The sequence below is a fragment of the Fundulus heteroclitus genome, unplaced genomic scaffold (assembly GCF_011125445.2).
Source record: "Fundulus heteroclitus isolate FHET01 unplaced genomic scaffold, MU-UCD_Fhet_4.1 scaffold_99, whole genome shotgun sequence".
Lineage (NCBI taxonomy): Eukaryota > Metazoa > Chordata > Actinopteri > Cyprinodontiformes > Fundulidae > Fundulus > Fundulus heteroclitus.
The window spans coordinates 669,551-697,102 of record NW_023397461.1 but is presented as its reverse complement, the minus strand read 5'-3'; the positions used below and the strand labels follow the sequence as shown (position 1 = coordinate 697,102).

The window sequence follows — 27,552 nt, the reverse complement described above, 5'->3', positions numbered from 1 at the left end:
GGCGTCCGTCTGGATTCTCAAAGCGGTTTTCCTGCCCCTCAATGCTGCGACGTTAAATGTCGATGTCTTGAATGTGATGTTTAAACAACTGTGAGTTTAACTAAAATCCCCTAACTCTCATTTTAATCCATTTTTGACTTTTATTTCCACATATATTTTGCATGTTTAGTTTGGTAGCAAGTAGTGTTCCAAGGTTGTTGAATCAGAGGATTACTGTAACAGGGAATTGCTTTTGATTTAATAAAACAACAACTGTAGAATAGTAATTGTTTGTGTTCATTCCAATTCAGAGTTGCATGGTTATTCAGAATTCAGAGCTACCCCTCATTTTGGAAGTTAACATCTGATAATTAACACAGAGACATTTTTATTGGGTTGGTGATAAAAAGGAAACAGTTTAAACTCTAATTGCAGTTATAAGTTGAGTCGTCACCGTTGCTGGATAAATCTGATCGGTCAGAGTCCGGTTGGTCAGATCATTTGATCCAGCACAACTGGGTTCATAACGTCTAATTAATAAATGTTTAATTAATTATTACAAGCTTATATCTCTAGCATCACTACCATTTGAATCATATTTGTTATAGCTACTAATTCAGTTGAATGACTTATTATTAAAATTATAATGCCAAATTCTAATTAATAATAATTATTATTATTTTAAATTCTAACAGGTTCTCTTCCTCCAGGATTTTCCTGATTCAGCTCCATCCACCTTCAGATCCACTCTGACCAGCCTCCCACAGCATGATGCTGCCACCACCATGTTTTACTGTGGGGTTTGTTTGTTCAGGCTCAGTTCTGGTGTCGTCTGATTGGTTCATCTTCTTCCACATGTTTGGTCAGAGGGTTGCAGAAACATATTGCAGGGGGGGCATTCCATTTTTTCAGGGGGGCACACTTTTTCAAAAAAACATGTTATATGCTTCAGGCTTCAGGCTAGCTGTCATAGCTAACCTCCTAGCGTGAATGTTTACTCCATTCTTGACTTCAATGGTGACGTTTCAAACAGAAATTAATATTGCTGCTTCCAGCTCGCTCTCGTTTGCTTCGTTGTCATTTCTTGTAACTGTTTGGTAATAAGACCGAATATCCATCCCTACCGACACCGACGGTGACCACAGCCGAGCCATGGCGTCTCTGAAGGCCATGAAGGTCTGACCCAGCGACCCGCCCCTCTCCAGCTGTGATTGGCTAACATGTTGTCTTCAGTCGTTGATTTGATTGGTTGAATTATATGACTGACACATCAAAGATAGTACTAATAGAACAATGGTACATTGGTCTATTAGTACAATCCGAGGTTAAAAAAAATATATGACAGCTTCCAGTCCAGGGCGGGCACGGCCCCCCAAAGCCCCCCCCTGCTGCCGGGTCTGTGCTCGGTGTGTCTCACATGAAGTCTGTGGCAAACTGTAAACAAGACTTTCATTGATGGCTTTCTTGAGGCTTCTCTCACTTAAAGTCCAGATCTGTGGAGTCCATGACTAATAGTCATCATGTGCATCCTCTGTAGCTCCTCCAGAGCTCCTTGGTCTCCATGATCCTCTTTGTTCTCTGATGTTCTCTAAGGAACCTGCAAAGCCAGAAACAGAACAGCCACACAGCTGGACTCTGGTCACTTTGGGGGACCTCTGAGGGCAGCACGCTGCAATGGATTTTCTTTAGGGGTGTCAAAGTAAAGTGGGGTTAACACCCACATAACACTTTTCAGATGTTTATTTAGTGAAATAGTAAAGCCTTCATTTTGCCTCCACTTTCTAAATATAAGCTATTTGACTCTTGGAACGGGACAAAGTTGGAAAAGACACTCAAACAGGCTTAAATCAGAGGCAACCAGATGTTCTCTGAGTGTTTCTGGAAACGTTTCCACACCTATCCAGGAGTCTTTGTTGGTTGTGGTGGCTCGCTCTGAACTGTTAGAGCTCTGCTGTTTTTTTTAAGATGGAGACTCATCCTCCTAGGCCCGGTCCAGGTCAGACAAAAATACTGAAAAACACTGTTCCGGTTGCCTGTGACCTAAGCCTGTTTGTGGTTCCCATGAACCGGATAACCGAGAATTTGCACAGGCATTTCCAAGGCACTGTATTCATATCATGGAGATTGCTTATTCTTTTGTCAGGGTGTCTTCTTTCAAACTGATGTTTCTCGGACTGGAACTCTGTCACTGACTGAGTTGAGGAATGCATTCGAAGCTTCAGGTAATCCTGGGTTCTACAGAACCCCTTGATCCAGACAGTATCAACAACAAGTTCCTTCAACCTTGCTTTATAATATGCTACATCTTATATACCACGTGTGTAACATGGAGCCACATCGTATATGAACTCTCAGTCGGTACACAGCGGTGTTATCTCAGTCCTGTACTGGACCTGGTCCTGAACAGGACTCTAGATGAGAAGTGGTGAAAATGTACCATAAAGAATCAGGTTCCCACAACCAGCTCTACCTCTGCCTGTTGAGTCCGGATCGTCTGAGCTGACCTGTTATTTTGTTTGTCAGGGATGAGAGTCTCCGACGATGTGCTCAACCTGATGGTTCTGCGCTACGGCGCCTCTTCTGGTCACATGACTCTGGAGAGCTTCATCAGCCTCATCCTCCGCCTTGAATGCATGTTTAGTAAGTCAAGCAACATTAAACTCTATGATACACAAATTCAGACTGAGGTCTCACAGATGTATTTTTAATTGTTGGTTTAATTAACAGAAATCTTTAGGCAGCTGTCTGATGGTAAAACAATGACTCTTCAGGAATCTGAGGTGATGTCCTCACCTTTTAATGCCAAATGGTTTGTTGAGGAGCCACTAATGACTGAACTCTCTCTGTGTCTCCAGTGGATCTACGTTTCCATGTACACATGAGCCGGCAGCAGGAACAGGCCACCGTTCTTCTGGAATACAACAAGACTTTCTTTTTAACCTTTATCTATACACGTATTCTCATTGAGTTTGAAGATCTCATTTACAAAGACAGTATCAATACCTGTGATTAAAACGTTCTACTGAATTTAATGAGCAAATAAAATATGACTTACAAACAAGAGCAAAGGACATGAGAAGGTTTTTTTCTTTTTTAAAGAAATTTAAATGGTCCCAGAGGAATCAAGGTGAATTATTCAAGAAACAGTTTCCTAAATACTTTCACTTCTACCTGAAACTGATTGTAATGTGCTTAAAACAGAGCTTTGTCTATTCTCTGTGAAAAACAAATCAACCTAAAGATGTAAACTTAAAAACTGAAATAAAGACATTTAAGATTTTACTGCATGATAAAGTTTTGTTTTATCACACAAATGATCTCAAACGTTTAAGGTGTTTTTGTTCCGTGTCATTGATCCCTTTTTAAAACATCTACGAACATTTGCAAGGATTCTTCCATTTATTTGAGATCGTGTGGCCGGGCCAAAGGTTCCTGAAGACAGATCCAGACTGTCAGCACCGGAAGGTGATCCTCGTCACTCCTGGTGGAGAAGAGCAAAGCGCCCGGGCCACCAGCTCCAACCAGGCACCGCCCAACCTGACCCTTGACCCCGGTCCCTAACGACCATCTATCCACCCAGAAGCCTGAAGGAGCAGCCAACCAGAGCCAGCTCCTGGCCCAGCTGCCGCTTTTCTTTCCGCTTTTTCATTAGAAAACTTGAGAAAGTTGTGGAGGACATTAACTGCCACCGACTTTTTATCTGTTACTGACTTTTAATTTCACACCTTGGAACTTGTTTTCTCTTTTGGTCTAAATAGTAATACTTTGTGTTTCACTGATGTTCAGGTGAGTGATCATTGTTGCATATTTCTAACCTCAGCTTTCCTCTGGACCCATCAGCACCCAAACATAGAATCCTGAAGAGATTTTTACTCAGAATTTCATGTGTTTCTGTGGGAGTTCCCTGATGCTGTTGTTGCTACTGGGAGTTTTAATAATCATTGCTCACATATTAATGTAGTGTTACTACTGAAATCTGTTCTTATACTGCTCAAAGAAAGCTTATTGCTGGATAAATGAATATATTCAGCAGCTAATTGATGCTTGTGTCATCTGTGGAAATCCACTAATCTCTAATGTTTACAGGCTTCACCCCAGGGCACTTTGAATTTCAAATCTGATTTCTTACAAGAAGTAATCGAACCCAGGGGTTCGATTACTTCTTGTTGCTCCCTTTGGATCCTGCAGTCTGTGTTTGCATCCTTTCATATAGTTTCTCTATTGATTCTTGTTCAGTTTAGCCCTGCTTCTGTTTTATTTCTATTTTCCTATGGATTAAGCGGGTCAGAAGATGGATGGATGGATGGATGGAAGTTTAGTTAGGTTATTCTTCCATGTCTAGCATTCATCATGTTCTAACAGAATTTTAGAAATTTGCAATACTTCACTTTCAACAAGTGTGGTCCAAGTTTTTCAACCATGAGCCATTATTTAAATTTGGGTACCACCCTGCTTGAAAATTTCAGGCGTATCTCCAAGATCACTTTGGATCTTCAGCTGATCCAAAATGCTGCAGCAAGAGTTCTGATGAAAATCAACCAGAGGGATCATATTTCTCCAATTTTAGCTTCCCTTCATTGGCTTCCTGTTAAATCAAGAATAGAATTTAAAATTCTCCTTCTAACGTATAAAGCCCTTAATAATCAAGCTCCATCATATATCAGAGCTCTGATTACCCCGTATGTTCCTAACCATGCAATTTTCGGCATAACACCGGTCTGTGTTTTGATGGGAAAAGTAGCATCTCGGTTGGAACAAGGAACCCAATCACTCGTTAATGTTGCTCTCAGTGGAGACAGGTGCAAAGGTGATTTTTGGGATGTATAATTGGGGAAATGTAGGCGGAGGCAAGAGCTGCTATAGACGGCGAGTTGCCGCGGTTGACCGGCTACTTTTGACTGCCCGGTTCTGCTGGAGGTTTTCCTTCCCGTTAATGGGGAGTTTTTCTTCCCACTGTCGCTTCATGCTTGCTCAGTATGAGGGATTGCAGCAAAGCCATGTACAATGCAGATGACTCTTCCTGTGGCTCTACGCTTCTCCAGGAGTGAATGCTGTTTGTCGGGACTTTGATGCAATCAACTGGTTCCCTTATATAGGACATTTTTGACCAATCTGTATAATCTGATTGATTCTGACTTTGTAAAGTGCCTTGAGATCACATGTTTCATGAATTGGCGCTATATAAATAAAATTGAATTTAATTGAGTTGATTTACACATCCTTTTCCTACAGAAAATATGATGTTTGAGTAATTTTAGCTTTTTTATTTTATTATTAGTTTTTTTTTTTTACTTGACAATCATGGCCTACGTCACGAAAACTTTAGATACACCCATCTAGGAAAAACAATGCATTTCTACCCCACCCCATTGTTGGTACAGGGTTTGGTCCATTGCACATCAGCGGACAGACGGAGCGGTGGCATCGGAAGAGCAGAGTCTATAAAGCAAAACTGACTGACCTCCAGTCAGTACATGAAACAAAAGACACGTCTTACATTTTATTTACTTCAGCTTCTCTGTAAAATGAAACAAAATTGCAATCAGACCACATTTAATGGTAACAAATGTTTTAAGTAACACTTCACTGACATTATGAGACTGACATTATACTGTCATAAACATGACGTAACACCCGTCATGAACATGAAGGAGTCTATGAAGGTTTATGACTGTTGTCATTTGGTAATTTATGACACTTTAATGCAAAGTTGACATTGTTTAAAATGTCTTGGTTGTCACCACATGACATCAACAGAATGTTCATTTGTTCCTAATGACATCTTTACAACTAGTCCTACTTGTTTACCTTTACTTGAAGTGAGGGGAAATTTTAATGACTGTTATTAAAGCCTTTGACAGTATTATAAGATTTAATGACATCTTTACAACTTACAGGTTCCACTTTTCCACTTGAGGTGAAGAATAATATTAATGACAGTTAAAATGACCTAATTACAGCCAAAGTTAGGACCAATCACAAACTAAAGTTTAATGTAATGTTAACACATGAATCTAAATAACTTTTTAAAATTTTAGAACTGTTATGACGTATTTATAATGGGTTATGATTCCCAGGTTAATGTCAAGTACAGACCCCTTCATGTTTCTGACAGTGTAATGTCAATCTTCTGCACAGAAAGGAATATTTCACTGTCCAGGCGACACATTTTCAAAAAGTCAAAAATTTGTAATCTGGGAGGGAGAAGCTGTGTGACAGCAGACGGAGGAAGAAAGTTAGCTGAAAACATTAAAAGCACACAAAGATGGCTGCACCTCAGTCCCCCCCCCCCCCCCCCTTTAATGGCTCTTGGGATATATCACAGTGTAGCACCCCCCCCCCCCTTCAGTATTTGGTGCCATGCAGGAAGTTTGGCTCATCTATCCTGAATTTGCCGAGTGGACAGGAATGTTTTCTGCAGATCTTCTCTCCTGAGATCCCAGGTGGCGTGTGGACCTCCTCCCTGATGGCTCAGTTGTACATGGAGAGGGACATCCACTAAAATTACACACAGGAGCAGCTTGTTTACCAATACGAATGCAGATTATAAATCTTTAAACAAACAACAATGATGTATGTACTAAAGAGAATCCAATAAGGTGCTTTTAGTACCTCCAACTTGGAAAACCTCAAAGTTTTTCCATCAGACAGCGTTTCAAAGACTTCTGTTGAGCAACACAAACAGAGAACATTGATGAAAAGATAAAACTGGCCGCACAGTGGCTGTCATTCTGGCTCATTTTTATACAAGGCAGACCCAGGTAACCAGGACTATTTTTGCTCCGTGTCTCACTTGACTTACTGTTCATGCAGTTCAGCCGAAGGATGAGACTGATGAAGTTCTCCAGGCTCATGTGTCCAGAGGTGGCGCCGTAACGCACCGCCATCAGGTTGAGCAAGTCGTCGCTGACACTCATACCTGGAACGCACAACGACTGACCTCAGGATTTTAACTAGTCCACACAGCACAGCTAGCATGTTAAACCATCAGTGTAATCAGTATGATGGTAAACTAATGATAAACTTTGAGATTAATAAAATCCATGTAGCCCTCTGCCAAAAGACCAAATGGTTTCCTTTACAGAGTAATGAATTCATTAATGATCCTTAAACCTCTCCTAAATGTAGAATAAATTGAGGTTTTAGAGTGACGCACCTGAAGCCTTTATCGCATTCCTCAGTTCCACCAGAGACAGAGATCCTGTTTGTGACACATCCATTTTGGAGAAAACTTCCTGGTAAAAGGACACAAATGTTTTTATATCTTTGCACTACTGTGCTGTAGGGTTTAAGCAAAAAGCCTTAGGCTGGTTTAAATCTTATCTCTCTGAAAGTTTCCAGTTTTTTAATCCATCCATCCATTTTCTAACACTCTTATCCCTAGTGGGGTCGTGGGGTTGCTGGTTCTATCTCCAGCTGTCACTGGGTGAGAGGCGGGGTTCACCTGGACAGGTAGCCAGTCTATGCAACACAGAGACAAACAGGACAAACAACCATTCACTCACACCTAAGAACAATTTAGAGAGGCCAATTAACCTAACAGTCATGTTTCTGGACTGTGGGAGGAAGTTGGAGTACCCAGAGAGAACCCACGCCTGCACAGGGAGAACATGCAGACTCCATGCAGAAAGACCCAGGGCAAGGGTAGGACTTGAACCCGGGACCTTCTTGGTGCATGGCAACAGTGCTACCCAGTACACCAGTGTGCAGCCCCAGTTTGTTCATGTTAATAATAAATCTTCTTCAAACTTTAGGGTCACCTGTGGAGTACCACAGGGTTCAGACCTTGGACCAGTTCTCTTTTCTATGTGACCGGCCACAGCAGGACAGAACGAGTCTCCATGGGGCCGTTTTGACTTTTTTACAGATTCTGAAAGAGTGGTGTCTATGCTTTCCAATGATGTCAAACTTGTGGAAATCAACATATAATTGAAGAAGATATGGCCATTGAAATGAAGGCACTCTGCAAAGATTAGGCCTCAAAACAGGCCTCAGAGTTTGTTAAGTATCACCCCCAGCCAGGGGGGTGTTAACAAAAGCTGTTCATTTGAATTACTTTGCATACCTTGCAGCAACACCTCCCACCCCTTCAATGCCTGTCATTTAAAACACTGAGGGGTTTCTTCATAACTTCAACAAGCATATTTTACAATGAATCGAAAACCACTATTTTCTCTGAAATTAAAGGTTTTCTTGTTTTTCTCGGTTTGTGTTCTGCTAACTTGTTCCTACTTTTGCTGTGACGAGTCACATATATATGCTTCCCATTGGTAAAATGATCAGACAGCATGGGATTAACCTGAGACAGTCTGATTTCTGCTGGTTTTTACATGTATTTCTGGGATTATCATGTGTTGTGAATTGCCCACCCCAACCCCACCCTCAGCCACTTTGTAAGGATAAACAGGTATAGATAGTGGATGAATGGATCTTTGCACTGATGCAGAGCCAATAATGCCACAATTTAACTGTTGATTGGTTCTCCTACCTTATATTTCATAATCTTGTTCCACAGATGCACAAATTCCTGATTGTTCAGCTTCCCTGTTACAGACGTCTGTTTGATGAGCTGTTAAGGTATTTCAGCTGCAGGAAGTGCTTGTTCACACTGCTATCAGTGCATTACACTACAACAGGATACATCCATCAGAGCAACCATGCTGCGACACGCATCAATGCTGAAGCCTCCTGATCTCAGGTCACCTGCATGGAGAGGAGCAGCACAGACATATTTAAGCAACGTCTCTCTAAAACGGTAATTTATTGAAGGTTATGTTCCAACCTTTCAGAATATTCTCATTCAGAAGACTCTGGAGCTGGTCAGCATCAACTTCTTCATACTGAAAATGTGAACATTTAGATGTTTAATGACTGATAAGTCTGGGTCAGGAGCACTTCTGCTCTGCTCTCAGGCAGCCATGATGGCAATGTTTGCTCTGATTGGATGTTTGTGCTGGTCGGCATGACGACAGACAGCGTCATCAGGTCCAATCGTAGACCAGCTTCCTGCCACAGGAGATCACTGGCAGCAGACCGATGTACTCAACCAATTTTAATTGTCTCCCACAGCTTCTAACTCAAGTAAATTTCTGATTTTACTGACTCAGACCAAATTTCAGCTGCAAACATGTTTGAAAAAATGCTTTATCAATCGAAATGAAGCCAGGGTAATTAAGGAGCCATGTGTCCCCAGTCCTTCATGTTTTCATTTGATTTGGGTGGAACCGGCTCTGAACTTAATTTAAAACACGTTGATTAATAAACCACTAAAACTGATATGATCTCTGGGGTGAAATATCTATTCTCCAGCAGAGTGACCCCTGCTGGAAAAACTGTTTTCTGATTGGGGTTTTAGTGCATAACTGGAGCTAAATAACCTTTTTGTAATGTTTGTCTTGGTTGCTCTGCTGCTCTGAGCATGACGTCACTCCCCGCTCCCTCTGCTGCACCAGCAAGTAGTCCTGAGTGTTTATGCCTGCAGCAGCCTGAATTACTGAGAGCTGGGAGGAGCTCTATTTATTCTCTATATATTATTATTGACTCTCCCCGTGTGTAAGCACCAGATTCTCGACAGCCTTCTGTGTTAGTTGAGCCTCCAGCGTTCCTGACGGCCTTTCTGTGTGACTCAGATTGCTCTGTGGATTCCTGCCCGTTTGCCTCGCCCGTGTCGGACTCACCTTTAGCCTTCTGATTCTGGACATCGACTCCTTGCAAGTATTCTGACCAAGCCTCTCTGCCTAGCCCCTTGTTACCTCTGCCTGTATGTTGGTGGATCAAGACCTTGGACTGCCCCTCTGATACCTCCGCCTGCCTCTGCTCAGGACTGTGTTCTGGATCAAGCTGCTAACTGTCCCTGGCTCTTAGCTTCTCCTGCCAGGCTCCATCCAGTAAGCTGCTCAGACCAGCCGCTTGGATTCGGTGACACCTCCCAGATTCAAGAAAGTTAGCGGCTTTCTGTCCATTGACACCATTACCCACTGTGCGTCCTGCAGCCACTAACCTGCCCTTTTCCCTTCTAGTGGTTCGTGATTACGAGCCAGCCGGTTTCCAGCCCATCTGCACCTGTTGCTGTAATAATGCTCTTAAACTGCTCCTTGTTTCTTGGCTGAATTATCGGACCCAAACCCTGATTCATCACAACCTTTCCTTTTGATGGCTGAGGTATCAACCCTTGTTTTTCTTTTAAACACAGAAATCTGACCAAATTTGCACCAAATCAGTTGATGCAAAAATATCTGAAATTATTATTTTCAGTAAATAATAAACATCTTCATTGAGCGAAAACTTAGCTGTATTTTCATAAACTAGATTACCTTGTCTGAGTACTGACGGGAGATCTGTTTTTTACATTCAATGTTCTGTCCGCTCTTCTCTTTCTTCACCTGAAACCGTTTAGAGTTTAGTTTAGAAATCTAAACATTAAAAACCCCTGAACAACAACAGGATCATTGAAAATGTGTCTGCGGAAACAAACCTTTTCAACCGGATCGTTAAAACTTCGTCCAGAGTTTTCACTGAGGAGAAAAAAGGTCAGTGAGGATGTGTTGCTGATTTACAACTTTAGAAAGTTTCCATAATATTGAATTATATGAACTTTTCTTTTATTCCAGGATGTAGACATAATAAAACTTTAGAAATAAGGGTTCAGTCTCCAGAGTTACATTTCCACCCATCTGCTTATCCAAGGCAAGAGGTCCAGGAGAGAAACGCTTGTAAGCTGCTCACTCCAACTTCCACCTGATGCTCACTTCACAGAAGGGTGTAGGGCATAGTGGGAGTATTGGGATGCGGCCATCATGGCGACCACTGGCGCACTCCTGCTTTGGCTAAAGAGTCCTTACTCAACAGAGGTATTGGGATGAAGTTTGGCCTCAGACTTAGCCGGCCGAGTCAAAGTTGTGGGCTTTCTCGCCTCTTGCTTAGTGAGCTGTGGAGATGGGGACCAGCCCCCCCCCCCCCACAGTCCAGGAAAAATAAGCAGATGATAAAAATGGATGGGTGGGTTTTCTCTTATGCACACTGGGTCATAAATATTCATACAGGCTCAAATACTTAAAGCTGACGATTCAAGAATGTTTAAAATGTAAGGAGACCTGATAACATCTGCTTAGTGATCATAAGCAGCTGGAAGTTAAGGATTCATTTTATAGTTTAGCTGAGTACGTTTAGGTTCTACGTTTGATTCATGTAATGAATGCTTTCACACATTTTTTGTAGCATTTCCAAGTATCTGTTGTGGCTTTTGTGTTCCAGATGGGCTGTCTGCACTTGATGGCTTCATCTTTGGTTCCTAACCGTTGTAGCTGGTGGGACCTTAATTAATGTGGCACACAGCATGTTTGACCTAGCTGCTTTTGATCCCAATTCTGCTGAAGGTCACTGCAGATGAATGCTGTATAATCGTTCAGACTGCTTCAACCTACTAGCACTGGGTCTCCTCCCGGGAGAAGATGGTCAGGAGGAAGGAGGCCGTCTCGTTGGGGTGTAAGGTGGACGGCACGATGAGGTATTCTCCAGGCTTCAGGTTGAGGAACTCCATCACTTCACGAGCATTAGTGAAGGTTTTAGTTTGGGCAACGGGTGTTTTTCTGCTGAAGAACGATGCCGGGAACTTCCCAGACGTAGTCTCATCCTGCAGGAAGGTAAACGTTTCTCAGTTGTTGAAGAGTTTCTGTGCTGAGCTGACGGAGCCATAACTGGGGTCACATACTTACTTTTTCTGACACCTTGAAGGAAACCCGTTGAAGTTTGTCCATGTTGGAGACAAAACAATGTAAAGAACAATACATGTCAAATATTTAATTTATTGTCTTTGAAACTTTGGGGAAATAGGAGTCACCAGTTTGTTCCAGTTGACTCAAATTCAGCACCAAAATCCCAAAGTTAGAAACAATAATTAGAAAAAAATAGGAAATTATAATTCCTGTAGAAATAATGTACCTCATAGATGGTGAACCCAATGAAAAGGTTTTTCACCATTCTCCGGTTCCTCTTGTCAGGCTTCTGCATGAGGGACACTAGGGTGTTTTTGCTTTGACTAGAATTAGGTTTTCCATAAACTTTGATGCGATACTGGGGATTGGTCCAGAAAGTCTCTGAAATGAAGGATTTGATAAATGATCAATGTTGCATAAGAAGCCTGCTTCAGACAGAGAGCTCCAAATAGCTGAAGCTCCCATAACATTCTAGGGTTAATTCAGCAATTAGAAGTAAAATACAGAGAGAAGCTCGTTCGTTTCTCAAACTACCAGGATACTGTTAAAATAATCAGATCAAAGAAATAATTTTTACTGGAGCGTAAGTAAATGTAGTTATTATCTTAGCAAAGCTTGTAAATGAGCTACTTAATAACCTGGGGTGGGGGTGGGGGGTCTTAAGGTCATTGCCAGGCCCTCTTATCCTGCAGAGGGGAATAATATTCCCAGGCTACAATGGAGCAGAGTCCAGACCTTTTAAATGATGGTTATGCCGGTCCATCCATCCATTGTCCACCAGTTATTCAGCGTTGGGTAACAGGGCCAAAAGGAAAGCCTAGTTTTCCTTTCCCCAGGAATACTCTGCGCCTCATTCTGGGTTTGACCAGGACTCCCTAAGTCAGAATGAATACATAGTGCCTCTGCAGTGGATGCAGATTTTAGCCTTGTTTCTCCTCCCAGTGGAGCATACATAAAAACCTTCAAATGGTGTCATGAGTTGTTTGACGAACCCGAGCGCAGCCACGCACACAGCTTAGTTTACTAACCTAGAGTTTTTACTGAAGCTTGAGGGTTGTGGAGGATGTCACCAACAGTTTATACCAGGCTAGAGCAGGAGGGTGGTGATGGTAGGAGCAGGAGAATGGAGGGGAGCTGGAGAGCTGCAGGTGCAGTGCTGTGGAGCCAGGCAGACGATGGGAGCCAGGTAACCTCCTGAGAAGGCGGAGGAGCGCTGCGGTCGAGCAGCACAGCAGGGAGAGTTGCAGGCAGGCACGAGGAAGGCATCTAGGGATGAAGACTGGTGCATGCAGAGAAGCAGCAGGACGGCAGACGTGAGCAGTAATAAGAAGATGATCCGGTGGGGAAAAGCAGACTGAGGGAGGTTTATGTAGGAGTGTAGGCAGGTGTGCTGAGTCCGGGCTTGATTAGGGATGACAGGTGGAGGGTGGAGTGGAGACTGGAGTCTATGGGAGGAAGAAGGTGCAAGAAAATGTCCAAGGTGCGGCAGGCAAGGCTGCACCATGACAAATGGAGTCAGCAAGAAGACATCAGGATGAGGTGATGAAACTCTGCTGGCTCCTTTCAATATGGAGGAGCAGCAGCTCTCCTCTGAGTTCCTCGCCCATTTCTTTAAAGCAAAGTCTGATCCCCTTACGGAAAACCATTGATGAGGCTCAGAACATGCATGGACTGCTCATTCTTCCTCATGACCAGCTGAATCAACTGCCTAATTACTGCAGGCCAGTTCTATGTGGTGCCATTGAGCCATAATAAGAAAAATAAAATCAGATTGGATTGGAAACAACAGAAGTTTGGGACTTTGGGTTAGAGCCATAAAGCTTTGCTCGCACAGACAATCCCCCTCAGACTCTTCACATTTCTTGCCTGGAGACGCTGGAGGGGGAGGTTGGCTGGGGGGACCAGCCGCCCCTGTGAGCCTCATGTGGCTCAAAGACACACAGTGGGGGAAATTCTTGTACTGTTCGGAGAGGAGGACCAGACTGGCATCGGAGAAACTGCCGGCCAAATCATTCTGTTGCAGGAAGCTGATTCCAGACAACGTGGAGCGCCCAAAAGCTGACACAGTATCCCGAGCTCAGAGCAAAAGCCGATGTGGAGTCGCCACTGCAGGGCCTCGGATAGGCCTACCCGACCAGGTTTAGGCCAGCCACAGAGCCGCATGTCTGCTGCTACTAAGCAGCTATCCGCTGCTTACCACTGCTTGGACGGCCAAAGTGAACCGAACTCACACGAGGCACCGACAGGTTTGGCAAAGAAACAAACAGGGAATGTTAAATGGTTGTTTGTAAGGTTTCTATGATGCTGTTACATTGTGTTTTTAAACACAAGGAGCTAACCGACGTAGCTCCCGCTAGCATTCTTCGAACCATGCCATTGCTGATGTAATTCGAGTGTGTTTTTATGGTTATAACAAATGTTATCTCCACAAGGGTTTTATACACTGATAGGATATTGATGTTTGCGTTGTCCGGTGTACTCATTAGGACTAAATTAAAGCTAAAGCTTATTAAAGTTAGCGCCAGATGTCCGCTAGCCTAAATGCTATATGCTCTCGGTAACTTCCGGTGTCCGGATATTCAACTGCGGTCGTTTGAAGCATAAGGTTTGCTTCATCTCTCCATCGTTCGATAGTGCTACGAGCGTTATTACCACATTAATACGGAATATTTTGTTATATTTGCTTTGTTATTTTGTTATAAGTAACCGATTTTAGCGACTGATCGCTACAGCGACCCCTAGCCTCCCGGAGGTATAATCGCATTAGTAAAATCAAGCGTTCCTAAAGTTTACAGATTCTTACTGAGAAAACCTTTCTTTCAAATGTCATTTTGTCAAATAATGTTTTGTTTATCTCAGGATTTGCAAATGTTGTTCTGAATTAGTTAGGCTAATTTAACCTCGTTCCACGTTCTTTAAGTTGAATTTTGGTTCTTTAATTCAGATCTGCAGTGAACCAGGATTCGCTGAATTATTCTGATGATGAACAACCACTTTGTTTTGTCTTTTTGTTTCTTTTGTGTGTACATAGTTCCTTAGCTTCTTTTATCTTCATTTGGCTTAGTAGTTTAGTTAAGTTTCACTAGCCTAGCAGAGAGGATTTATTGAATGTAATATAGTGGTAATTCAGATAAACAGCATTATATAGTGATGTTCTCTGGATGTTCATTTTATTTTTGTTAATAAATTCTTGAACTTGAAGAGAAGTTGTTACTCTTTATTCTACATGTGTGCAGAGTTTGCTGTTAAAAGAACACCAGTGCTCGAATCATTCCTTTCAACCATTGGACTGATATCAGCTGTTTGGTCTGATATTCACTGGACAATACCTAACAGGCAGTGTAGTGGAGGTTCCACGTTTTAAACTTGAGGCTGGTGAAGAATTTACACTCGCCACTGTGTGTCGATCAGGACAAACTGAGGAGGAGATTTTTTAGTTTGAGTCTACGATTGGGTATGTGTGTGTGTGATCTAAACATAACAGAAATAAGCCCACATTAAGTCACCTCATACATCTAACAAATGCTACAACCGAGAGCTAACAGGCTTACTCGCATGGAGTAATTAAAAGTCGCAATAAACCGGCAACTAGTACAATGCAACATCAGCATGTAATACAGACCGAACTACAAAGTAAACTGCCTTAATACATTTAACAACAAACACTTACATTAAGTCAGAAACGCACATTGACCCCAACCGGAGCCGTTAGCAGCAGCTGCAGGTCTCCTCCCTCAGAGCGACAGTGCTTCAGCAGCTGCTGCATGTGCTATACCAACTCACCACCGCGTGGCGCGCCTCCCCCTCCCAAACCAAAGTAACAAACACTCGAGCCTTTGTAACAGGCAGAGAGTTATTTATTAAATAACTTTAAAACAGGGCGTAATTGCACAATACCTAAATCCATCCATCCACATTCTGCTCCGTCCTTCCACCACAGGTGAACAAGAGAGCGACATACCTGACCTGCTTTGCCTGAAGCAGAGGCTGACCACCTTTTTCTGGCCTGATTCAGGCCATCACTGCAAAGGGACTGATATCAAAGCCTTCGGAATCTGACACACACTTCTTATCTTTTATCTTTTTAACTCTCTAATGTGGGGAAAAAGCTGTACACATGTTTATTATCTAAGTCGGAGTCTGTCTTGAAAAGGATCTCACCAAAGTAACACACGGTGACATTAAAGAATCTAATTAGGTAGTAGCTAATGTTTCTCCTGGTTTTACAGAACCCAAACATTTCTTTACACATCCTCCCAAAGACATTTAACAGTTTGCTGCAGGTTTCATGTCTATGAAGTTCTTGTTTAACGAGTCCCCGTTACAGAGGAGTGGACCAGTTTCTGTTCAATCTGATGGCTTAATGGCTTTAACGACCGCCCATTACTAAGGGGTGGACCTATTTCTGCTGAATCTGCATGTTATCTAAGCCATTACAGGCCTTTGTTAGGCAGTAGTATAAAGCTTGGTACTCCACATTACTTTTTGAATTGAGAAAGCTTCCTGGATAGGAAGCAAAACGTCTTCAACTACGGAAAACAAGTCCAGTTGTTTTGTTTTTTACTTTTTTTTCACTTGTTTAAAGTTGTAATGATTACCTCTGTTGTTAATGCAGCCTCCAGCCGTGGTTCCTGCAACCCACCGGTTCTCATACATGGAGGTCTTCCAGTGACACCCCGGGTTTTCATCCAGGAAGTCAGGACTCAGACCACAGACGGAAATGCTGGTGTAATATTTACAGCAATCTTCTATGTTCATCCTGTGTGCCAATAAAATTTAGATCCACATGTCAGCATCACAGTTTCTTTCCAGTAAATCAAAAAGTAGCATTACATTGATTACATAAAGGTTATCATTTTCTAACAACAGGTGGAGTTTGCTTACCAGAACTCGCCATCATTTTCCACAGAGAGGCACTTCTCACGATCATGTGTACTCACAGTTTGCCACAGAGGAGACCTGACAGACAGTCCAAGAAGCATTTTAATGCATTAGCAGAAAATAAATCACTTATTCCATTCATTCTATTACAAACTTTGATGGATGTTGTGATCAGAACTAGTTCTGTTGTGAGATCTTACAGGTCACTCCAGTCTCCGGTCCACTCTCCATATCCCCAGGGGTTCCAGAGACGCACCAGTCGGACAGCTTTCCCTTGGCTCATGAGCTGAACAGCAACCACCCCAGAGATACAACAGATTTCAGGATGCAAGCCATGTTTCACTCGGATAAAACCGTGTTTCCCTAAGTGTGTCCTGAAATGTTGATTTGGTGTAAATCTAACAAGTCTTGGCTGCCATGATTACTCAATGTAAGGTGTTGAATAGATTTGTGCTGCATAGGAAAGGAAAACATATCTAAACCTTAGTAAAAACTACACTAATTAGATTGAATGAGAGCTTTCATTAATTAGAATGGATTAATGATTTAGAAATGAGTATAAGGAAGGCATATAATACCAGTCCTCAGCCCCTCAGAGCAGAACTACAGAAGCTGTTGCAAAGTGTGATCACCTCTTTCAGGCCCGTCACAGTATAGGCATGCCCCGGGACCAGTCCGTTTGAAAACGTGGGGCCAGTGGTGTCGTCCTGAGGATGAGAGACACATGTCAGCCTCAAACTAAAACACAAGGACAGGGGAAGCCTAACACAGGTCTCCCCAGACATTCCTGATGTTCTCCTTGTCAGCATTAAGGGAGAGACGGGCCTTCCAGTACTGGCATCACGTCTCTCCCTCCAAAGACTCTATTACGTAATGAATTGATTTCTGATAATCAGATTGATTTATTTTATCTCACAGAAACCTGGCTACAAGAGGACTACATTAGTATAAATCAGTCAACTGCCTCCAATTATTTAAATTTCCACATTCCCAGATCTGTGGGAAGAGGAGGAGGAGTAGCAACCATCTTTCAGTCTGATTTATTAATTAGTCCCAGGCCAATTAATATCTACAATTCTTTTGAACTCCAAAAACAAAGTAAAAAACAAAGCAACTGGACTTGTTTTCCGTAGTTGAAGACGTTTCGCTTCCTCTCCAGGAAGCTTTCTCAATTCAAAAAGTCTGGAGTAATGATGAGTACCAAGCTTTATACTACTGCCTAACAAAGGCCTTGTAATGGCTTAGATAACATGCAGATTCAACAGAAACAGGTCCACCCCTTAGTAATGGGCGGTCATTAAAGCCGTTAAGACATCAGATTGAACCGAAACTGGTCCACTCCTGTAACGAGGAGTCGTTAGGGTCGTTATTGGCTTGGCTTAAAGGAACAATGTTTTGATCACCTGAATGAGGGTGAGAACTCAGGTGATGATTGGCCGGAATTAACCCTATAGCTGTATTGTATGTTTTTGAGAGTTGGAACCTAAGGCCTTCTCCTCTGTTTAAGGTTGGTTTCTCTCTCTTAACATAGATGGCTTCCTTCACACCCCTTTCAAACCATCTGTCTTCTTTGACCAAAATGTGAACATGTTGGTCCTCAAAAGAGTGTCCTTTGTCCTTAAGGTGTAGGTGGACAGCAGAGTCTTGTCCTGAGGAGGTAGCTCTCCTGTGTTGAGCCATGCGTCTGTGGAGAGGTTGTTTGGTTTCTCCAATATAAAGATCAAAACAAATGTCTACGGAAAACAAGTCCAGTTGCTTTGTTTTTTTTTTGTTTTTTTTTGGAGTGACCATCTTCACCAGCAATTCTTTTGAACAATCAACCCTTAGTTTCCCTCATCCAAATGGTTTTGCTCAAAATGTGCATAAACCGACGCACTCTTGGCTTCATACTTTAGACCTTGTGCTGACATATGGCATTGATTGTGAAGAATTAACAGTATTTCCTCACAACCCTGTCCTATCTGATCATTTTTTAATAACATTTGAGTTTAATCTAACTGAGTTCTCCACCCACAAAAGAGGGTTCCATTATAGTAGATCTTTATTGGACAATGCTGCATCAAACGTTACAGAGTCTGTCCCCCTCTTAATATCCTCAGTATGCCCTGCCCTGTTCTGTTTATCCTAAAATAAAGTTAGCAGCAAAACCTCGGTCTGGTGCTTGGGTGTCATAACGGAACGTTACAGTATTAACATGAAAATGTATTTATTTAAAAGAAATCTTCTTCTACGGTTCATTTTAAGATTAAATATCCACATTGTGCTGTATATGCGCGCCTGACTTATGGCCTCTACTTCATTCATTCTGGAAAATATGATCAATTGACTGAAATCAGGGAAACTGTCAGGCAGACGAGGCATCTAAGGGGAAAGTTAGGATGAAGGAGGAGAGGAAGAGAGAGAGGAATTGGAGGCAACAAAGGAGAGAATTGCAACGGATCCGGGAGAAGAAAACGAGCGAGAATCAGAAAATGTCTCTTTCTCTTCTGACTTTACGTTGGTTACGTCAGCAGAGGAAACATTTAAAACAGGTTGAAAGTTTTATTTACGAGATTAAATTGAGGGACCGTCTCTATCAATCGTGCAGCGCCTACAAACAGCGCTGCTCATGGGGCCGCGATTGAACCGGTGACAAGCATTGACCGCACACACCGCTGCCGTTACCGCTGCGCTGGGGGGGATTAGTGATGATAGACGTGGTTTCTTGACTATGTTCATGATCAGAACTGTAATACTTTTCATTGTGATTCAGACAGGTGCAGTTCATTTTACAGATGCGGTTTTAGTGCGTATTCAGACAGAAACAGGCAAACCTGAGATGGGTCTGCGGGGAGCTGAGGAGTGTTGCTATGGGCGTGTTTACCTGCTGAAGGTAACCGCTGTGAAGCAATCAGAAAATAACTTTTTATTCCTCTGATTAATAACATCTTTATGGAGCGCTCAGTTATTGTGACTCTGTGCCGCTTTACCAAAGTGTGGCTCGCTGACTCGCTTGTCATGGGACACAAATCAAATCAAACTTCTTTATGTTTGTATTTTGCGCCTTAAATTGTTAGTCAGACTCAGATTTAGAAGCTTGTGCATGAAATAAACAAAGTGAGAACACGCACAGGTAGATCATCAGAGTTTCCTTCCTTCCTGCTGAAGGCAGCTGAAGAAATTCAACCTGCCAAGGACAATGATGGTGCAGTTCTCCTCCTCCATCATGGAGTCCATCCTCACCTCCTCCATCACCATCTGGTACGCTGGTGCCACCACTAAGGACCAGAGCAGACTGCAGCGTGTCATCAGGTCTGCAGAGAAGCTGATTGGCTGCAATCTTCCATCTCTCCAGGACCTGTACGCCTCCAGGACTCTGAGGCGTGCAGGAAGATTGTGGCTGATCCCTTCACCCCAGTCACAGACTATTTCAGTCACTTCCCTCTGGCAGGGGGCTGCGCTCCATCAGGACCACAACCTCACGCCACAAGAACAGTTTTTTACCATCTGCTACCAGCCTTATGAACAAGGCCAAGAGCCGCCCATGAAACTGGACACTGTCTCTCTCCCCCGTTCAGGACTTACAAGCTTCTGTGTTACATTAACGCACAGTTTACTGAGTGTATATAGTTCTGTATATATATCCTTTCTATTTTATTTTTTGTCTGCACCATCAACACCAATTCAAATTCCTTGTAAGAGCAAACCTACTTGGCGATTAAATTACATTCTGATTCTGATTTTTCTTTTTCTTGGGTATTTCTGTTTTTGTTCTTTTAATTTCTCCCAGCGTAGGTGGGATGGATAGGGTTACGGTTCAATTGACAGTATGGCACACCCTGTTATGAAGAAGTGACCCATATCGGAGCACAAAGAACATTCTGGTAATTCTCCACGTTTATCTTCAACGTGTTTGTAAATGTCATCAACTTTTCATGTTAAACCGGGTTCAGAACATACCACTGGTATTTTATTCTGCATGTGGGACCTGTTATGTGTCTATGTGCAAACTTTACTTCACCTCTTTTGGTATTGTGCTACAGCTCATGAATGTCTTGGCGAGGGCCGCTCTGCACAGCAGCTTCCAGAGATCTGCAGAAGGTTCTGACAGTGGGATACACATGTGGACCCCACCGGTGAAGTCCCTCATGGCCTCTGCTGGAGTACCAGAACTCATGTCGGCATAGGATCCACAGACCCTGACATATTCAGGCAAACTGTTAGGATTTGCATTAAAAATATGACATATCTGAAAGACAAATCAGAAGTGTTTACATACTTGGCGTAGGCCTTCTCAAGCAAAGCGGGCCAGAACTCACACTCGTCTTTGGAACGGGCAAAGATGGTTTTCCCTTTGATAGTTGGCAGCTTGTCATCTATTACCACATCCACCCATTTCCCAAATCTCCAGAACTGCATAGTTAAATGGAAAGAACCTTTTTTAGAATTAGATGTTCTGTCTACTTGGACCTGGTCTGCAGATTAGTAGCTTCTGTGATGGAGAGGATTTATTTCTATTCAGCTTCAGAGCTTTTGGTCTGCCTGGAGATCAACATGTCAGGCTGAAAGCAAAGTCTGAGTAAACCCTCAGGGTCAGCAACCTTGGCGTCAGGTGAACAGTGACTGCTGGTGTTTTCTTCATACTGCGGCAGACCTAAACCAAAGACGGCAGGAACCTGAAAACCACTTGCAGCACAGCCTTCTGGAAGCGACTATGTAATGATGCAGCATTCTGTTGAACCAATCCACATCTGTAATCTACTACTACTTTATTAGCTCCACTTTTCTGGTTCGTCCCCTTTTGCCTTCAGAACTGCTTTTATTCATCATGTCAAGGAAGCAGAGAAATGTGTCGATGCTGAAGTAGCGGCATCACAGCTGCTGCAGATCCATGAGTAGAACCTCCTGATCCACCAGATCCAAACGTCTGAGAACTCATTATGGTGTTTAAGACACCGGGTAGAGAGAATCTGAGCTGTGAAACATGGAGCATCATCCTGCTGAAAGTCCTCCAGACTTAAAGAGATGTTGAAGGTCAGCAACAGTACCCGGGTCGGTTATGGTGGTTACATGATGCTCAGTTGGTTCTGGTAAACCCAACATGTGAGGAGGAAACCTCCTCCACAGTGCAGCAACCCGTCACACTATCACCACAAGACTCCCAATCCATCTGAACATTGGAAATGAAATCCAGACTCTGCAAACCAGTCGGCACAATCTGCCCGGGTCCAGTTCTGGTGAGTATGTGTCATTTCTAGCAGCCAGGAGTGGCTCCTAGTTTGGTCTTCTGCTGCCGTAGCCCATCTTCATGCAGCGTCCAGGGTTCACGTTTGGGAGAATCTCTGTCAGGGTTGTCGGTCTGGTTCCTGATGGCCTCTGCTCCATGACTGCAGGGCTCTGACCCATCTCTCTCACTAGCCTCTGTGCTGTGTGGGGCTGTTGGTGTTATAGTTCTCTGCTTTCTTCTGATGGGTCCTCTGCACCCATCCCTGAGCATGATTCATCCAAGCCTACAATGTTCTCACATATCTCTGCCCTCATAATACAGTAGCAGTGTTGTCCAGCAGTTCTCTCCATCAGCATCAGCAGCATTGTTCCAGAGTCTTGCTGTTGGTGATGTTTTCTGTTGGTTACTGGTTCCTCCATGGTGGCCATATAAGGATCGTCTGTAGCAGCTGGTTGGTTCTGTCATTTTTATCTAAATGTTTTCTTTGGGTCACGGCCCTTTCTCTCTTTCTCTGTCCTCGTGTTCCCTCCACTCCTCTTCCTCTGTCATGTTTAGAATTAGTTTGTAGCTAAAACCTTAACAGCAATAAAAGAAATCATCAATTCGCCATCAAGGGAGGATTTATAGGTACAAAGCCTGCCTTGGTAAAGCAAATATGTTTGGCATGTACTGCAGCCAGAGCACATTCCTACTCCCATGAAGCTGGACACGAAGAGGGGGAACATGGAGGTCAACAGAAGCATACTGTGATATAATGTATAATCAGGTGTGGATTTTCTGATGATGTTTTAATTATTTGATCAATTCACTTAATGTTTGCATGCTTGCTCTGTACACCTGAGGTCAACTGGACATTTACACTATAAGATATAAAGGTTGGAGTTCTGTTCTCAGGTCAGTTGTGTTGGAAGGTTCTTGACTGAAGGCTTAGCTGCAGTTGGCCAATGTGAAGATGCTGATATCGTCATAATGACCAACCATGTTGGACAGGGTTAGAGATGAGGAGATCAGAGCACACCTAAGATTGGGCAGTTTGGAGATGAAGTTAGAGAAGCGTGGTTTAGCTGGTCTGGACATGTTTACACAGTGGAAAGAGGATGTTGGAGCTGCAGGGAAAACAGGAAGACCCCAGAGAGGATTCATGGACACAAAGAAAGAGGACATGGTAGTTTGTGTAACAGCGGAAAAAGCAAATGATCAGTGGCGGCTGGCCCATAGGGGGCGCTCGGGCGCTGCCCTCCCTAGATGTGGAGGGGAAAAGTCAAAATATATATAGATTTTAAAAGTATTATTAATGTCAGTTTTTACTTAATAGTACATGGCTACATGTAATAAGAATTATTAAAACACTTCTACTAACTGACTCCATCAGTTAACAGTGCATTTCCACCAACAGAACGTATCATTTCTCTTCTTCTACACTTGTGGGGCTGTGACTCAAGGAGCCCTACAAGTGTAGCGAAATAACCAATCGTGTACTGTTGCTAGGGAAGATTTATAAATATTTGGCCAATCAGCATCGCCAAAATGAATGGGGTTGGGGCTCCTGGAGTCGTAGCCCTAGCTGCACAGTGATAGGTGCACTTCATGCGTGACGTCACGAGCTACATCCGCGCTACATCCGGGTAACGGTGGTCGGCAGAACACAGTACTGTTTTCACTTACCAGCGTGACTAAACGGGTGAATTAGAGCGTACTTTTAGTTTATTTTTGGAATCTAAACAATGCCTACGACTAGTTGTGCTCCCGGTTGCACACAGAGGCATTCCAAATCGTTGGGTGTACATTTCTTTCGTTTACCGAAGGAGGAAGGAGGAAGGACGAAGAAAGAAATGGATATTTTCAATGAAAAGGATGCAGGCAGACAATCCCAATGGACTGGGGGAGCCATCATACCACGACAGAATTTGCAGTCTACACTTCATCTCCGGTAAATACAACTTAATTTTGCACTAGCCATTGTTCTACTTAAATAATTATATAAATAAAAAATTAGGATATATATTTAAGTCAAGACGTAAACGTTTGTTTCGTTATAATATACGTACATGTACAATGTATGCAAACCCTCTGGCATGAGTCTGTGAAAAGGATTAATAAGACAAAACCACCAAAATAATCCTTTGTAAACAATGTTTTTTAATTAATTAAATGCTTATTGTGGAATCGTAGTAATTTTCCGACTTTTAATTTAAATGCATGTACTGGGTTAGGCAGGGAAATCTATTGGCCAGCCCCACCAAGGTTTTTTTTCACCAGCCGCCACTGCAAATGATCTGGTAAGATGGACATAGGTGATCCCCTGACAGACCCAAGAAGAAGGACAAGTTCTTCCCTGCTGCTATTTACCCTAAAATGAAACAGTCCACAGTAGTCCTTTCCACTGATTGGCTGTTCCAGAGGAACAACCATCTCGAAGATCTCTTTGTGGAATGTCAGAGATCCAAGAGATGCAAGAAACCAGCAGTTTCCTGAGAAAAAAAAACCAGTGAATGAATGAATCAGAAGGCTGAAAATGTTTGGTCAAAAGAAAACAACTTACCAACTTTTCCTTGACCAAAGTCAAACCTGGAGACACCGTCAAGCACAAAGAAGGGATTGGTCACAATTTTCTGAAATATATGACAAGAATCATTTATTTGTTGCTAAATGGAGAACTTTGTGTTGTTTCTGCAGTAAAAGAAGAAACAAACCCCAAGGACACGACTGCATCCTGATAAAAACGTAACAGCTCTTCCTCTATACCTTAATCTCAATTATTCAAACACCAAACCCATATGATGATCTGGTTCTGATCCAAACAGGAACATTTGATCTGAATCTTACCGCCGGTCTCAGCCACTCCACCTGGGCCAGGTCTGCCGGGTCCAGTTTCCCCACCCCAATGGAGGTGTTGTCCGGTGGGAACGTGTCATCGATGAATCTCATGTTTTTGATTAGGAAGTACTCCTTCAGCTGCTGGTAGTTCTGCTGGGCAAAAGTCTCTGGGTTTTTGATGGTCCCACAACCACCTTTCTTTTGACGAGCCCTCATGATGCTCTGAGACACGCCCCGAAGAGGCATCGCTGCTGTTTTCAGGCTTTGACTGCAAGAGTTTGACACAGATGTCCAGTTATGTTCCAGTGCGTCTCTGTAGACTCGGAACAGTAAGCGCCTTTCATTGATCTGTTCCTTCATGTAACTCCGTATTAACACCATTTTATTGACCAGCTGAAGCTGCTCTGTATCAGCATACCTGTTGACATTGTTGCTATTATTGCAGTTTTTATTGATTGCTTTGATCTATTTGAAGAAACTGGCAGCCTCTCAGTGTTCATCATCACCATCTCAGCAGAGCTAAAGACACCTCTTGCAAATGACTTAAACCTTTCTCATTGGTTTGACACATTTTCCCCGCCCTTTCCCCACAGTTAACGCAGATGTGATTCAAGCAGTCCAAACTCCATTGCTTTAGCTGCGGTAGCCAAACAGAAACCACATGCAGTGTTGCCAACTCCTCAGTAAGGAAAGTAGCTATTGGCTGTGCTAAAAGTCACTAGAAGTCGCTGAATGACGTCATCACCTAATTTGCATAAACTGCCACATGATGTGATGTGCATGTTATTGATGCTGTGGGAGAAAGAATGTCGTTAGAGAGAGACAAAAAATGAGTAAAAACACTCAGAAATATATAGAGCTACTTTTATCTGTCCATTAATGTTTATTTATTTTTATTTTTATTTTTTTATTTTTTTTTAAATTAATGTTTATTTTATTAAAATACTAACCCTCCTCCTTTACCCGGGCTTGGGACCAGGAAAAATGAACCATAAAGAGACACTATGGCGGAGTTACAATTTTTTCTTTTTTTCAACTTTTTTTTTTAACTTTTTCTTTTTTCTCTTGTGGTCCACTAAGGAGACTACAAATCACGGTGAAACATGAACATGTGGCTGTGTGAATCAAATGGCGTTATTTATTTAAGATAAAACATTTCAAATTCAGTTATTTTTTTTAGACCAAATAACATTTTACATTTATATCCCGCTCGCTCCCGACCTGAATGTAAACCGGGGCGGCACGGGATGATCAACCTGCGCTGTCAATCCCGGCGCATGCGCGCTTCATTTGCAGTCTTGACGCTGAGGGTAAACATGCTGTGGCTCTGACTGCAGCGCTAAGAGGGACTCCTGCGGGAGCGGGAGAACAGGGTCGGGACGGGGGAGGCGCCCCACGGCAGCAACTGCCGCTGGAGGACAAGAGTAGGAACGATACGTGCTTTCACGTAAGAGTCTCCAGTGACACCAGAAAAGTCGCTAGATTTGTCGCTGGTCGCTTTTTTGAAAAAGAGTCGCTGGAGGGGTCTGAAAAGTCGCTAAATATAGCGACAAAGTCGCTGAGTTGGCAACACTGACCACATGTTCCAACCTCTTAGAAACTTCATGATCGATATGAAATCACTGAAGCACCTGATTGACACTTCTTTACACAATTTTTCAATTTGCAATCAGTCTGCAGGCCTTAAAATGTGCCATGTTGTGTGTTGTTCTTTGCAAGCAGGGATGGTCTAAGGCAGACGAGAGTCAGAGTAAGAGGTAGATGGGTCAGGGGAAGAGGAGTCAGAGGAAGAGGAATCTGTGTACAAGGTGGAGGTCATTGATCATGTGGTAAATCATGGCCTTTCACTTAGAGGGGCGGGACAAAGAGTCCAACCTGTTCTCAATAGAAACAGGGTTGCATCCAGTTTTTCGACTGGAGAACAGGTAATGTTGTTATACAGTATATACAAATCTATCTGTATCTATTCCTATAGAGGAATTCTTCAGTGCATAGAGATGGAAGTTATATGATCACTGCCCCTATGAGCAGATACCTTTGCTCAATGCAATGACTGCTGCTTCCCATGATATAGATGCAGAGGCATGTCAAGGATGGATCAGGCATGCAAGAAGATTTTTCCCTAGGTGCATCGCAAGGGAAAATATTGAGTGTGATGGAGATGAGGCCATGTGGCCTATTCGTCAAGAGAGAAGAGACTAGAAGAGACAGACAGCTCTAGTATGTTCTGTTGGAACATTTCATTTGTAGCCACAATCTGAAAAAAAGAATGAATAATCAATAAAATCTGAATCACAGCATATCTGATTGTGGATCCATTTTTTGCAAGAAGGCAAATTTGACTACAAATGACACTGACATGTAAGCTGCGTACGGTCTTTGGCTACAATGACCAGCAATGCTGCACTGATTCACATTGTCTGTGGTATTTTGTTGCCTCTTGTGTAACGAGTGATTGGAAGGGCTCAAACATTTGTGTGCAGGTTGTGTTGTTTGAGGGCAAAATGTGCTTTTGGTCCGTATTTTAATTGTTTTGGCAGAGTTGGAGCCATTTGCAAACAAAATGTGTAATTTTGACCATTGTTGCCACTGTTTAGGCCTCTGCGGTAACTGTTTTGAAAAATGTGGATTTTGAGTTGATTGCTGCGTCAGAGCAACAGAGGGTCTGTGGCTCCTCACAACCACTACTGAGCATTTTTATCATGGATAAACCTCACAGACACAAGTTCACTCTGACCAACACCTGCAGGTGGATCACGGTGCTACAGACTCACTTCTATCCAGAAAACACCTGTTATTATCTTCAGTTGTCACTTTCTACATGTCGTATTAATTAATCCTGTTATTACCTTCAGCTGTCACTTTCTACATGTCGTATTAATTAGTCCTGTTATTATCTTCAGCTGTCACTTTCTACATGTCGTATATAATTAGTCCTGTATTATCTTCAGCTGT

At 42.8% G+C, this 27,552-nt stretch overlaps 2 protein-coding genes across 5 annotated transcripts in view; one reads left to right on the top strand and one right to left on the bottom strand.

Annotated features, from left to right (window-relative positions):
- Nucleotides 1-3,280, top strand: part of LOC105921155 (calpain-2 catalytic subunit) — a 41,774-nt gene extending 38,494 nt beyond the window's left edge. The window contains exons 19-22 of one of the 3 annotated variants that reach the window (XM_021313153.2): nucleotides 2,123-2,201; nucleotides 2,503-2,619; nucleotides 2,707-2,759; nucleotides 2,835-3,280. In XM_021313153.2, coding sequence (XP_021168828.2) covers nucleotides 2,123-2,201; nucleotides 2,503-2,619; nucleotides 2,707-2,759; nucleotides 2,835-2,861 — 276 coding nt within the window. In that variant the 3' untranslated portion in view covers nucleotides 2,862-3,280. Of the gene's footprint in view, nucleotides 1-674; nucleotides 2,202-2,502; nucleotides 2,620-2,706; nucleotides 2,760-2,834 lie in introns of those variants that run through there. The other 2 variants (XM_012856852.3, XR_004930691.1) reach the window with 2 other exon arrangements.
- Nucleotides 3,281-6,300: 3,020 nt separating this feature from the next.
- On the bottom strand, nucleotides 6,301-25,098 carry LOC105921154 (calpain-1 catalytic subunit). Of its 2 annotated transcripts, XM_021313155.2 has the most exons (21): nucleotides 24,607-25,096; nucleotides 24,323-24,392; nucleotides 24,130-24,251; nucleotides 20,833-20,966; nucleotides 20,575-20,752; nucleotides 17,207-17,281; nucleotides 16,775-16,860; nucleotides 16,578-16,652; nucleotides 16,292-16,452; nucleotides 11,920-12,074; nucleotides 11,694-11,705; nucleotides 11,403-11,611; nucleotides 10,454-10,493; nucleotides 10,293-10,361; nucleotides 8,762-8,819; nucleotides 8,621-8,682; nucleotides 8,468-8,536; nucleotides 7,136-7,214; nucleotides 6,782-6,898; nucleotides 6,592-6,644; nucleotides 6,301-6,477 (listed from the first exon to the last, which is right to left on the bottom strand). In XM_021313155.2, the coding sequence occupies exons 1-21, from the start codon at nucleotides 24,976-24,978 to the stop codon at nucleotides 6,451-6,453; spliced, it is 2,223 nt and encodes a 740-aa protein (XP_021168830.1). In that variant the 5' UTR covers nucleotides 24,979-25,096; the 3' UTR covers nucleotides 6,301-6,450. The 2 variants fall into 2 exon arrangements, with proteins under 2 accessions (XP_021168830.1, XP_035990992.1); XM_036135099.1 differs by lacking the exons at nucleotides 6,301-6,477; nucleotides 6,592-6,644 and having other exon boundaries at nucleotides 6,792-6,898; nucleotides 7,136-7,210; nucleotides 24,607-25,098.
- Between the last annotated feature and the right edge of the window lie 2,454 nt (nucleotides 25,099-27,552).